Below are 14,297 nucleotides of genomic sequence, written 5' to 3'. Positions count from 1 at the left end.
ACGCGGCTCGACGTAACAGCAGCAACTCGAGCACATTGCTGCCCCCTATATGTCAGGAGGACAAATAACACCTTTTCTGTTCAAATTGCCAACCCGCCACAGTGGCGTGTGTGTTGATCAAATTCACCCGCCACTTCAAATATTTACCCGCATTTGGCGGGTGGCGGGTGCTAATTTCCACCCCTGCAACTATGTAGTTGTTTTTTTACTGGTTTCAGTTTGTGTGTCTGTCTCGCTGCATCCTGATCCTGTAACATTTAAATTTGTGTGCTGAAATAATTAATAACTGAGAGGAAATTGTAAACGTTGTCAAAGGAAAATATAATAATTTTAGAGGAATCTCAAAGCTGAAAATGTTTTTTTTTTCTATGTATATTGATGTATCGTTCATGTGGCCGTTCTTGCCGCCTAGTGGCACTGAATAGGTATGTAATGTTTTTTATCTACGCCAAGGAGGTTATGTTTTTGGTAGAATCTGTCTGTCTGTGCACAGAAACTCAAAGGGTATGAACAGATTTTTATAAAATTTTCAGGAAACATCAAACATGGGACAAAGAACAAGTGGATAAATGTTGGTGGTGATCGGGTCAGAGTTTAAGGTCAAAGGTCAAGGTCACAGATGAGCTTGTTCTCTAACTGTGCAACCATGTAATGGAGGAAAATTACACTGCACAGTTGGACTCCTCTTAGGCAAAGGCTGATCACCATTGAATTCAAGGTTTATGGGCTCAAATGTCACAGGTAGCCCCTTTTTTAATCCTGCCATTGTCTTGGTGGAGGTTTGCGGACTCTGAGTGCTTAGTTCGCTAAAGTAATGTGGACAGAGATTTTTCCATAAAGAGTCATGTAGACGGGAGTTAAATCTCTGCACATGAATCCTGACATCAACTTCAAAGCACACAAGTACACAAGTTATTTTACAAAAAATCCTTAAAGAAGAGAAAATTTATTTTTCTGGTCACCCAAGTCAACTTTCTGTTCTAAACCTAATGCAAATAGTAAATGGACTGTACTTATATAGCGCCTTTCTAGCCAACTAGGCCACTCAAAGCACTTCACAACACAATCTGTGCCCTCATTTACCCATCCACACACACATTCATACAGCACTCTACAAAGTTAATCTGAATAAATCATTCTATTGAGACTAATCAGTGCTTTAGATCACATTCATACATCGATAGGACACATATCAGAGGCAGTGAGGAATTCAGTGTCTTGCACAGGGACACTTAGACATGTGGCATGCTGGTGGAATCAAACCTCCAGCTGTCTTGTTGGAGGACGTCTGCTCTAACCACTGAACCACAGCCCATTGTGGAAGGACCTGAAGTAAACAGTCCATGTGAGCAAACCCATCACCATCCCAGAGTGGACGCTGCACTGATCAGTGCAGACAAAATGATGTAAAATTCCTCCGATAACACACACTGACGCAAAACCTGTTACTGACATCACCAGTGTTTCTGTCCAGTCCTTCTGCCACAATCGGCCCAGCTGCCTCCTCTCTTTATATCCTGATCAGCAGATGCGGAGGTCCACACACTGTAATCTTCCATCGTTTTTAAATAGATTTGGATTAAAGTGAAGAAACCTAGCTAATATAGGCTCAAGTGTTTGCATGCTTTCTTTATTTAACCCCACATCTTTATTTGACGTAATTATACTGTATAACTAAAACACAAAGGGCGTGTCAAGCAGCGAGCAGCTGCAGTTTCATGGAAATGGGACCACTTTCTCTGGTCAGAGCATTCACTAGTCCAGATGAAACCCTCTGCAGGCTTACGTGTTATTGTGCAATGTAAGTGTCAGCTGATTATGTGTGCACAGAGCGTGCGCTTGACTGTGTGCCAGTGCACACCTAATTATGCAGCATAGATCTGTGAGTTAGCCCTTGAAAAAACATGGAGGTTCATTCACACTAACAATGTAAAAAATTTTCCAGATGGCAGCGGTCCATATTGATCTGCAGCCAGAGGATTTGGCCTCCTGTGCTTTCACACGTCAAGCAGCGCAGATGAACTCAATCACGAGAGAGCAGCGTTACTGAGCATACAACATATAGAAAAGCTCCGAAAATCGGAAGCCATTATTCAGAATTTAGGGAGAAAAATGGTCAATTTAAAAAAAGCTTTGCACAATTAATCAGAGCAAAAACAACAACAACAAAAACATTACAGAAAGCAGACTCAATTTGTTGTGTGAACCAAAATGAGGCCTACTGATGTGTGTTCTCTTGTTTAAAATGGAGACATTGGCATTTGCAGCTGCCTAGCCGTGTGATCAATCAGTTTGAATAATAAAGCCCAGTAATTACAGGCTGTTTTCCCGGCTTACAGCAGCACTATCCCTTTTTTTATTGTCCTCACTTCAGAGTGCTTTCTAGAAACAAGTGTTACATTTCTTAGGTTTAAAGCTAACTCAATGGTACTGGAAATCTGGCTACACTAAGTAAGATCACTGATGTGACAAACAATGTAATGTGGGCAGACAGAGTGTGCAGAGAAAGAACAAAACATCAAGAACTTGATCAGTAGGGTTGAGAAAATGTTCTTATTCCTGCAGATTTCTGTAAGTAGGAGGTGCATTCTCTCATTCGTACTGGATCGCTGTCAGTTTCTGCCACAGCATCCTTTTTAAATGATCCAGGATGACAAGGCTATACTGCAGTGTGGGCTGTCTACTTCCTATGGTCTTGCTATTTTTTCTGTCGCAGCCCTGGTTATCTTTTGTATGCTAAAAATGCACCGGATCAAGACAACCTATCAGAGCCACTTTTACATAAATCTCAATAAATTAAATACTGGAGCGATTTAAACCAGTATTTCAGCATTCTGTTTTCAAAACCATCTCAGAATTTGCACTAAAATGGAGCAGACTGCTTTGAACAAACATTTTAAATTAAGTGTTTGAAGCTGGCTAATGACCAAACCTGCCTTGGTAGGTATCATCATTAGACACCCAAAAAACTAAAGATTGTGTTCAGCTAGGGCTGTAACGCTATATATATTAGTACTGAGCCATCATGGTACAGACACCAGGGTCTGGAGCATGCTATCAGATGAAGAAGACATTAGTCACAGACAATCACCACTCTCATCTAGAAGAGGACACACTTTGTTTGATTGCTTTTTGTTAACTGCCACAACAGCAAAGTAGTAGGGGAAGATGCTGTCTGAAGCAGTGTTTATCCAATCCCGGTTAACTGAACCCACAGCCCAGAATGTTTGAAGCTAGGATTTCACTGGCCTGCGACTGCTGGACACTAGCTAGGGAGTCTCCAAAATGCCTCAAAACACTTGCGGGGCTTCTCAGTTTCCCCATGTGAGTCGCATAGTCTCGAAGTCTTGTCACCTAAATTTTGAACATGTTCAAATAATTTGTGTGACAAAGTTTCTCTCCGAATAGTTGCAGAGTTGTCACGGGCATCTCAAATGGACATTTGGTTTCCATAAAACTAGAGCATTAGAGCTGTGTTTTGACACCTGCACAGGAGCTCTCCTTATCTTCATTTCAAAATTGTACTTAGACAACAAAATAATGTACCCAACCTCAAATACAGTTTTGAGAGCTGTACACACAAAAAAAGGCTGTGAATTTCGAGAATAAAATTAGCAAAATGTGGCCACGTTGCTCGCTGGTTGCTTTGTCGCTAAAACTGACGATTCAGTGAAATTGCTACTAACAATTCACCTATTTACTTGCAATTTTTGAGTCACCGACTAGTTTCCAACAGTCACAGCGAGGTGACATACTGGCTTGTTTCAACACACCTGATTCACCTTAATGACCAAATAACAGGCATGTGTCTAACTTGATGACCTGATGTGGAGGTGTTCAGTCATTTACATCAGGCATGTTGCAGCAGGAAAACATCCAAAACATGAAGGACAGAAGATCACAAAGACTTGAGTTAAAATCCACTGGTCTAAAGCACTCTTCATCAAAGCAAAGCAAGAACAGGTTTGTCAGATGACATGTAGCAATTTGAAAACCTGTCAAAATAGCTGTGCGGAGACGTTCCCCGTTAGACGTTAGTTTCGTTTTCCTGTTGTACCCAATAGCGACCCCAGAACTGAGGTATGCACCAAACCTTGATTTCTGCATATTGTTACACACTTACTGTCAAAACACAAAGTCCTGCCTCACAAAACCTCATTTATACCCAGTAAATCCCACAGAGTCTAACAAAACAGCAATATGCAGTTTCCTGACATCCCAGTCAAGCTGTTCCTTTTAATCCCAATATTTCTAAAAAAGACATACTTTAAAAAGCAAGACATTGATATTTGCAACTTTTTGAATTTTCTCGAGCAGGCCAGCAGTGGATATGTGGGATTAACTTCATTTACATAGCTTTATCAGTTTGCTGTTAGTTTGAGGTGACTCTCTGGTAGTGTTGTCACATCAAAAGTATATAACTGCGTAAAATGAATGAAAAGGTGTGATCTTACCTTGTGTCGGCACTTCAGAACAACCCCATAGGCCCCTGTAGAAAAAACAAACAAACCAACAACTAAACACTGCTATGATTTCATGAATATCCACTCGAGCATTTCAGATGTACTCAACATGCACCACAATCTCTATTCATAAGCAAACAATTTTAAATAAAGTGAGTTGGCCAAACTGAAAGAACACAACCTTACATTTGTTTGAAATCACCTTTTTCCATGCTTCTTATCCTGCATATTAGCATGAATTAATAAAAATCATCTTCACTCCATAAGGTGGCTCAGGAAGTAGGACACAAGTGTTTGGCGAGCTACTGTAGCTCTGATGTTATCGACCCTGGCAGTCGCACACACTCGTCCCCCGAGGGTTTTAGGAGAAAATCTTAGACGGGGCAGACATATGACAAACTGCTCTGTGCTCCTTCACGATCTACTCTTCAAATGAAAAGCACTGACACATCGTAAATACAGCCTGACATACGCCGATTAACTCGTGTCAGCTGGAAAAACTGATCCGTAACTTTCAGGTACTTCACACCACCTGCAGTGTTTTTTCTTCATGTGGTAACGGACACAGTGTAGTTTTCATTTATTCTCAAAGCTACGCCCATCAGCTTATGGATTCTTAGTCATAAATTACAGCCTGGATGTGAGTGCTCTCACTACTGCTCTTTTTTATGCAACCACTGTTCAAAAAAGGCTGCTGTGCTCATAAATTCAAAATTAAAGCTAAAAGCATGAAAATCTTAACAATTAATGGGAAAACTAATGAATTCTTAACAACTGATGTGCCAGAAATATAAACGTTATCAATATAATAATTTTAACTTCATACATTTACCTTTTCCTCCAAGTTTTTGTTTAAATCACATGAAAAAAAAATTACATAATGTTTTAAGATAGCAAAGCTCTAGTTCTTGTTTGGGCCTTTTTGGGTGGAGTTTAAATGTTCTCCCTGTGCTCAGGTGGGTTTACTCCAGGTACTCTGGTTTCCTCCCACACACCAAAAACATGCATGTTAGTTTAATTGGTGACTCTTAAATTGTCCCTAGGTGTGAGTGAGAGGGTGAATGGTTGTTTGTCTCGTTTGTCTCTATGTGTCCCTGTGATGGACTTGCGACCTGTCCAGGGTGTCCCCCGCCTCTCGCACCGTGACTGCTGGGGATAGACACCAGCTTCTCGTGACCCGGAATGGAGAAGCAGGTAAAGAAAATGGATGGATGCATAGTTCTTGTTTGGCTTAGTAACAAACAAGATATGAAAACAGCCCAGTTTGTAGACTAATGCTAAAAGAGGCAAGATTATCAGAATAATTCATCCATTCACTCTTCTCGAATTAAAACCTGGACATAATTACACAGGAGGGGGTTTTAGCTGCTGGAGTGAACCTACATAAAAGCACTAAGCCCTAAATCAGTAACAAAATTGACTGACCTTACGTCACTAAGGAAAAATCAATGCTGCTGGATCAAGAGGAATGCACTGAGTGCAAAGGCAGTGGCTGGAGTTAAAGTTAGACGGATAAACTCCTGCAGCTTTACAGCTGAATGTGCTTCTCAAAGTGCTGACTTCCTCCCAGACCAACGCGTCACTGGACGGCTTTTACATTTCAAACTCAGAGCTTTCCCTGTGTCTTCAAGCGGCACATTATACCCACATTCTAAATGTCAGCGAAGGGGCGTGAAAACTGGGACAAGTGGGTGGTCTCACTTCAGGGCTGCTGCTGCAACTTTATACTAACCACGTCGCTCAAGGCAAGAGACAAGCCAGGAGCGTTTCGGAGCTTTTAAATCACCATGGATCAATGACATTCACCAAATTTACAGAATGACTTGGATGCTCTGATAACAAGACGCATTAGAACTGTCTGCAATCATTTTCAGATAATTACAAATCTCTTAGTGAGTTGAAAATGGAAAGATGTTATGCTGGTTTTTAAAAGATATCCTGGTTCTTCATGTAATGACAGCAATATACTTTAAATACTTCAGCAGAGAGGTTAACTGATGTGTAAAACGACTGAGTTTACGAATAAAGTTGATATTGCCTTCTACAATAATAATATTTAAAAATTCAGAAACTCTGGATATCTCTCTGTAGTCAACGGACAAGACTTATAACCGTTATTTGAATGTCTGTCATCTTCAGGCCGTGAGAGGGCACTGCATAAAAAAATAAAAAAATAAATCACAAGATGGGCTCAGTGGACATGGGCATTCAGTTTGTTCACAAACGCAAACCAAACCTCACTAAGCACAGAAAAACACAAGACAGATAAGATTCAGGGATGCTACCAGCTTTCCTGGACTCAGGCTTTTTTAGGATGGACAGAATACAGGTTTAGAATAAGGATGCAGTCTGGAAAATGAAACTTTTTTTTCTTTTTTTTAAATTGTCAACATTGTATTATCCGAAACGATCCTGGATGAGTCCAACTTGGTGGTAACAAATGGGGGCATGTCAGGGATCTGAACCTGGGACTTTTCACACCACATTTATATTGATCTCGGCTGACGTTAGCAACAAAACAAAAAAAAAGAGTATCCACACAAAAAGTAGTTCAATTTGCACTTTTTCTTTTATAAATGAAACATTGATGATGTATTGGCATGAATGGATATTAGTCAATGTATTTAAATGTTGCAAACGGATTCAAACAACTGGCAAGCTGTGTTACTCATGCTGAAGTCGAAGAGCGACCTGTACATGCTGACTTCTATAGATGTAATCAATCTCACCTCCAGATTGGAGAGAGAGCTTCAGGCTGGAAAAATGGATGGTCAGGCTTTCTGCGTCTTGCTCTGGCTGCAAGGCTTATGTGACGTAAATGTTGTGATCTTAGCCGTCCTTTAGAGTCTGCCAGGTGCCTCGGTGGACGAGTGTGAGCAGCAGCCTAGATATTTTTCATCACACTGACTGCACACACTGGAGCGCACGTTTCTGCTGTTATAAAAGGTTGAGCCAAAGACCCAGCGGATAAAGAAGACTGTGAGTCAAACAATGAGCAGAAAAAAACAACACACTCACTTGTTTTGAGGGAATTTAGATTTAAAAGTGGTGTGAAGAGACCATGCAACTTCAGGGTGTAAAAACTGTTCCTTACAGTACAAAAATGCATCTTAGAGAGCAAAAATTTATTTTAGGATGCTAAAAATAACCTTAAAGTAAAAAAAATGTACCTTAGGGGAAAAGATATATATATTTGAAGGTATAAACAAAAGGTACATAACTATACCATTGTTCAAGGTACAGCTGAAGCAAAAAAAACAATGTTTATTTTCAGGAACATTTTTGTACATTAACATCTAACTGTGTTCAGGGACCACAGGAACAAAAAAATGTGTCAAATTCCAGATAATAAAAAAGAAAAATCCCTCAAACTTCTCTTCTTCTTGTCTTTTGAATGAAGAGTGAACAAATAAGCACACTATTGCCACCTGTTAGGCTGGAGTGAAAATTGGAGACCCCTGACTAGAACGTTGCGGCACAGTTGGCCCCAAAATAGCACGAATACGAGCACATGTGCACAAACGGTTTGCCTACACAGACCCAAAAACCCTGGACATCCATGTTTCCAGCCTTATCAAGCTACCCAGGCTTTTGTCAAGGGACAAACAGGGCTGGAGGGAGGCAAAATGACGGGCCATGACACAGGTTAAAGAAAACAAAGGTTATCATCACACATAAGAGATGGCATGTTAGGAAATTCATGAGAGATCAGTGAAGGCAGCACTAACTCTGAACACTAAATTCGAGTTTTAGAAAAACATATGCTTCCATTCAGGTGATGTATTTCTCTGAGAAGTCCTTGCTGATTTCACTAAGACAAAAGAATCAGGTCACAAGCTGGCGCTGTGATTTTTGTACGTCAGTGTCGCAGACACTTCAGTCTCGAGCATGGAAACAGTCACAGGCCAGTTCAGTGTTTGCACAAGGTGAGAAATGCGTCTCTGCTGTCCGAAGACATGGTGCAGCACATATATGTTCTGTGTCAGAAGCTCAGATAAATTGAAAAAGGGTGAGCAGCACAAACAGCACTCTGCTATCCACTGTTGTTACTGTTGTTCATCAACATTTGTGACCGTGCAAAAAAAGTTGCGAAGAAAGATTAGACTGAACCTTGAGCAGCCTGGAAGTGTATTATCAATGAATAAGCAGTCTTACCTTCACCCACAATCCCAAGGACTTCAAATTTATTCATTACATCACCAATGTCAGGGATCTTCATGAAGTCAAAGGTATGATGTGTGAGGTGCATGGAGCTCAAGCATGGAGGCTTTGGCTACAGGCTGTCGTGAAATGGCCAGCTGGCGGCTCCCAAGATGCATGCATCCACTGCAGGCCATAATATCTGCCACATGCCTTCTTCAGGGGCTCGTCCTCACCTGCACGGAAGCATTGAGCCAAATTAAAATCAGTGCAGTAAAATCCTCACCCAAGTCAGCTGTTAGGACTTTATGGGACCCAAGTTTCTGCTTGAAGACCAGGAATAACAACAACCGGTGGCATAAACTGTGTAGTTTTGAGCTAGAACTTGTGAAAAATGGTCATTAATAAAATAAACAAAATCAGTGTAAAAAATGGACAAGCTCACACTCCAAGAACCTGCGAATTCTACATATCTCAGAAAACAATTAAAAATGATGTTTCAGATCTATTTTTCTTGTAATATGCCTTGATTTTTCTGTCTCATTGCTTCCATTTAAAAACAAATGATCGTACTCTTACGCTGCATGACATCCTCAATCTTTTTATCAGGTTCATTTTCTTTAAAGAACTCTTCCAGACCCACACAAACAGCCTGTGAAGCGCACCGCATGATGAATTAAAGGATCTTGATGTGAGGCCGTGTCTCGGTCCATGTCGTAAACATATAAAGGTTTTTAGGAGATAGGAAAAAACTATCAGTAATCACTAAGGCTTAATGTTCTCCATTATCCCTACCTTTCCAGGAGAATGAAACAGTCCCGCACACATTCTTAAAGTGATCAAAGCACCTCCTCTGGTTTCCACGCACTCTTTATTGAATCAGAGAAGACTCCAGATACCGCTTTTCTCCACTTCATCTTCCCCATTTGCTGGAAAGCTCGGGGACTTTGCGTAGCCTACTCACACTCCCAGTCTCCTACAGGGCTGTGGGCACAGGAGCTGCTCATCACTACGGGCACCAAAAATAAACTCCTTCCTCCCAGATCGCCTATTAGTGCCGTGTGGTCTCATCTTGCTTAGCAGCAAGTCACTGACGAAGGTAAACTGTTGCCCAAACTTCAGGAGGAGCACAATAACTCAAACACAGTTCTGTATTTTCTTTAATCATATGTGTTTGAGGCCGTCCTTTACAACATGGGGTTGGCAGCCCTTTTGTTTTCATGGAAGGTTGAAGTCTAGAAGGCTTATATGATCAGGAATGCAGTGGGCATAGCTGTGGATCTATACATTTTGTCTGTACAAACAGAATGAGTCATGCGTGGTAATGAACTGGATGTGAGAAATCCACAGTTAAAAAAAAAAAAATCCTTCATGTGATCACCGCACTATTTTAGGACCATTAAAATCAGGAGCTCTTGCAAAATAAAGGGATCCAGCAAACAACGTCACAGGAATTTATGACAGCACATTTGTGAGATAATAAAACTAGAATAGCAATAAAAAATTAAATCGAATAAACACATTAATAACATGTTTCATTGTGATGAAAGAAAAGTGCTTTATCCCTGTTTATTATTATTTTTAATTGGTAATCTTTCACATCCTCAACATCAACTATAAACACCAGAACAAATTGAAGCTGTATGTGTGTGTGTGTGTGTGTGTGTGTGTGTGTGTGTGTTATGTGTATTAGACTGCCCACAGATGGATGTTGATCCCTCATTATTTCCAATGCAGAGCAATTAATCCAACAAGTCAAACATGCAGCATGACTACAAGCTTAAGCTAACTTATTACAAACATTATCAGCATCCCAGCTTAGACTCTTTAGCTAGTTATCACTAACCCATTTGTGTTTCAGTCACTAAATATACAAAAAATCCGTAAAATTAGACAAAAACAAACCTGAAGCTCGCCTGTTTTGTGCTGGTATTTGTCATATTCACACGCCACAAAGAGCTTACAAGTCCAGTCTAAGTAATGATAAAATAAACTACTCACTCAGTCACTGTGTCACTGTTTTGGGGGGGAAAAAATGATGGAACTGGGCCCATAAATATCCACCCACCAACGACGATATTTTCATTGCAGCAAGCAGCTCCAGTAACTGGATCGTGCGGTTGACAAGCTGCAGGAGCGTCACCAGGCAACAGCTTGAGCGACGCGGCGGCCGACCAATGAAAACGCTTGTTTGTTCGAACGCCCCCTTCGCGGAGGCCAATAGCAGAGCAGCTCGGTTTCATGAGGGGAGAGGGGGAACAGAAAAAAAATGTTGCGGTCTGAGGGTGTTTAGTTTGAGGTGGGAAATTATTGTTCCAATTTCTCTATTACATAATTCATAAAAATCACACCCTGCGTCACGCATGACAGCATAACTCACCAACTCATCAGAAGGCCAATCGTTGTAGAAAACCTGCTCTATAAGGCTGTTAGGGGAATGATACAAGACATAAACTAAGAAACTAATGTTTGAATGACAGCACATGAGAGGAACAGGGGCTTTGTATATATTCACATTCCTCCTTTGTCATTAGGTTTATGTGTGAGGCTTTTACTGAACTGTGCAATCACCTTCTTATACTGTTAATTGCAATAAAGTCAACTAACCTGAACTCTGTTAGTGGCGCCATTTTAGCGTGAATGCAGTGGTCAGACAAGAAAACAATTCAAAGCTCTGACAATGAGGCACCAGCTGTGTTTATATTTTGTCCAATCTTAACATTTTCTACAAAACTTTTTCAGTTTTTGTGCTAACTAATGCTGCCACCCACAGGATTTACTGCAAAACTGTTCAAAAAAATCAAAAAGACAGTGCTGCTGTTTTAGGTTGTCATCACACACTGCAAGAATTATTATTTCTTTGCAAGGGTAAGAGGATGCATTTGAGTGTAATAATCTAATCAAAGATTGTTTTGGATGTGTATAAAGTGACTGTTAAATTGAGAATTTTGTTTTGTGACTTTCTGCTGTTCTTCAGTACTGATCATCCATATTTATATCCATATTTTTGATTTGACAGGACACTGCTTCACATGTTTCTGTATTATTTTTTGCTGATAATTACTCAGGAGAAATTATCCTAAAGCTGTTCTTACAGCTGTACCTTCTAAAAATCTTTCAGAATGGGAGGAAATGAATCAAACTCCCCCAAATGGTTTTGTAATATTATGATTTTACACTCAAACTATATTATTTCTGCTTCACTTAGGGCAGAGATCTGCAACCATTACAGCCAAAAAAGCCATTTGTACTTTTTGGTCCACCAAATTAAAATTGTTCAGAGCTGCAAAATCCACTTAAAGCTTAAAATAAAGATAACCCAAACTATTTAGTGTTCAGTAAACACTGTAAAAACTATGGTTTGTTGCATTTTGAAATTAAATAACTTGATATTTCTTAGTATTATTATATGTTAGGACACAAGAAAAGTCCAAACTCTTAGAAAACATAAAAAACTTATGTTTTTATCCTCTTGATAAAATGTAAATACTGAACTACACAGACCTTTGTGTGCCTTCACTATATTTGTGAAAAGTTGATAAGTATCCTTCTTTGAAATGATAAAACATATAGTTGCAAAAAACATAAAATTAGGCCAGTTTGTTGCATGTTTAATTGACTTTTTATTTTTTTTCTAATGAAGACAGGGAACTTAATTTATTCAGTTCTTGTTCTATCAAAGCCAATCCTTGACTTTTAATTCTCAGTGGTATCAGAATGACTTGTCATATTTTTACACCTTTACCTGTTATAGTTATACCAATCATACTATTAGCTAAAACTACTCATTACTCTGTTATAGTTATCTATATTTGATTTTGATGTTTTTATCTCTGTATTTCAAAAGCCTCGACTTAGAGGAAAGTTTATTCACCAATCTTACTATTAGCTAAAATTACCTGATTTATGTTTTTATTTCTGTATTTGATTCTGTCGTTGTTTCTGTTGTAAAGCACTTTGGATCACCTTGCTGCTGAAAAGTGCTATATAAATAAATTTCACTTCACTTCAGAACGCAGACTCATAGTTATAAATAAAAAAACTAATTTATTAAACTAAGAACCAAAACGAAAACAAAAAGCTGACGTGGCAGCAAAAACGAAAGGAAAAACAGAGCATGAACACGGAGCGAAAAGAATCGGGACAAGACTGCAAAAAAACAACTAGCAACCAACGACAAACAACAGACAACTAACACAGACAATGAACCAGCGACTAGTGGGAGAAATGACCGGGTATTTGAGTACTGAGGATAACGAGATGAGTGGAAACAGGTGGAATGATTACAGAGTCGGGACAGGTGTAGATGGGCGTGGTAAACAGGCAAGTGAGTGACTGGGGAAGGGTGAAATGCAACATGAACATGAGACAACAAAAAACAAAATACAACAGAAACAAAACCCCGAACCAAAGAATAAAAATAAAACATAAACAAAACCCATAGAAAAACCAAATCACCACAATAACATCTTATTTTGTTGTATATTTGAAAAACATTGCTGATAATAATTAAAGACAAATAACTAAACTCTTGATTTTGGTTATAGCTATAATAAAGCTTTTTTCTTTACATAATTAAGTTTTATCACTTTGAGATGATTTAGATATTCTCTCCTTTTTATCAGCTTTGATGCTAATAAATAAAGTCAAAAAATGTTTTTGATTGCACACATCACGAAGTAGTAGAAAGATGTCTGTGTTTTTCAGGGTTTATTTTTCTGTTTTAGGGTTTATCTTGTGTTTATTCCCTGTAATGGTATTATTATTATTATTATTATTATTATTATTATTATTATTATTATTGTTGTTGTTGTTGTTGTTATTATGTATTTTCTTGGTGTTCAGTTTGTTTCCAGAGCTTCTGCTCCTCAGCCTTGTCATGCCCATCCACACCTGTTCCCTGTTTTCCTTAAGCCACCTTTTTAAAAATATATATAATATATTCATAAAAATGGGACCACGTAAAGCAACACTGTAGTACTATGAGGAGGGCCAGATTCTGTGCTTATTGTCTGACAGAATTCAGATGGAGCTTGACCAAATGGACTTGGTTTACGGACTCTGACTACCGGAGGGACGGTGGCCTCGACTCGACCACAGGATTTTTAGAACCCATGGTAAAGGATGGGGAGTAGCACAATGAAGACCCGCCCATATCGAGGTGGCACTTAGTTATATGGAAAACGACAGAGACTGTGTAGAACGGAGTCAAATCAAATTAAGGGGAAGTGAGTCCTGCTGAAACTGGACAATTGAAAAATCCACTCCAGGTTGACCTGAGTATGGCCGAGTCGAATGGAAAAAGGCCAATAATCTTCCAGTCTTCATGTCTCTGCAGTCAATCTTTGGGCTTCTGTGTGTCATCCGACTCTCCTCTGTGTCTCTCGAGGTTTTTGTTATATTGTATTTTCTCCTGCCGAGTTATTATTATTATTATTAAACCTTTAGTTTTACCCCAGCTCCTTGTGTGGTCTGTATTCCTGGGTCCGACCTCCCCTACACCTGACAGAAAGAACTAGTGCTGAAATTCAAATAATTTTGTTTTAACTTCATTTTCATAGCTTTTCATGAATAAAATCAAAACCAGAAAGAAAACAAAGCAGACATCAAGTCTAAATAAATAGTTACAAAGCAGGGTTGCTGAATTAAATTCACACTTGGCTCAGAACATATAAGGGGAGGAGTGAGATTAAA

General features: G+C 39.3%; 1 protein-coding gene across 4 annotated transcripts in view; it reads right to left on the bottom strand.

Annotated features, from left to right (window-relative positions):
- Positions 1-10,721, bottom strand: part of LOC108240232 (cyclin-dependent kinase-like 5) — a 46,823-nt gene extending 36,102 nt beyond the window's left edge. For 3 of the 4 annotated variants that reach the window (XM_017423562.3, XM_017423565.3, XM_017423564.3), the window contains exons 1-3: positions 10,605-10,721; positions 8,619-8,839; positions 4,455-4,489 (exon numbers count right to left, since the gene is read on the bottom strand). In XM_017423562.3, coding sequence (XP_017279051.1) covers positions 4,455-4,489; positions 8,619-8,712 — 129 coding nt within the window. In that variant the 5' untranslated portion in view covers positions 8,713-8,839; positions 10,605-10,721. Of the gene's footprint in view, positions 1-4,454; positions 4,490-8,618; positions 8,840-10,508 lie in introns of all 4 variants that reach the window. The other variant, XM_017423563.3, reaches the window with a different exon arrangement.
- Between the last annotated feature and the right edge of the window lie 3,576 nt (positions 10,722-14,297).

This window comes from Kryptolebias marmoratus, linkage group LG24, assembly GCF_001649575.2.
Source record: "Kryptolebias marmoratus isolate JLee-2015 linkage group LG24, ASM164957v2, whole genome shotgun sequence".
NCBI lineage: Eukaryota > Metazoa > Chordata > Actinopteri > Cyprinodontiformes > Rivulidae > Kryptolebias > Kryptolebias marmoratus.
The sequence above is the reverse complement of the archived record's forward strand: the minus strand, read 5'-3'. Positions and strand labels throughout refer to the sequence as shown.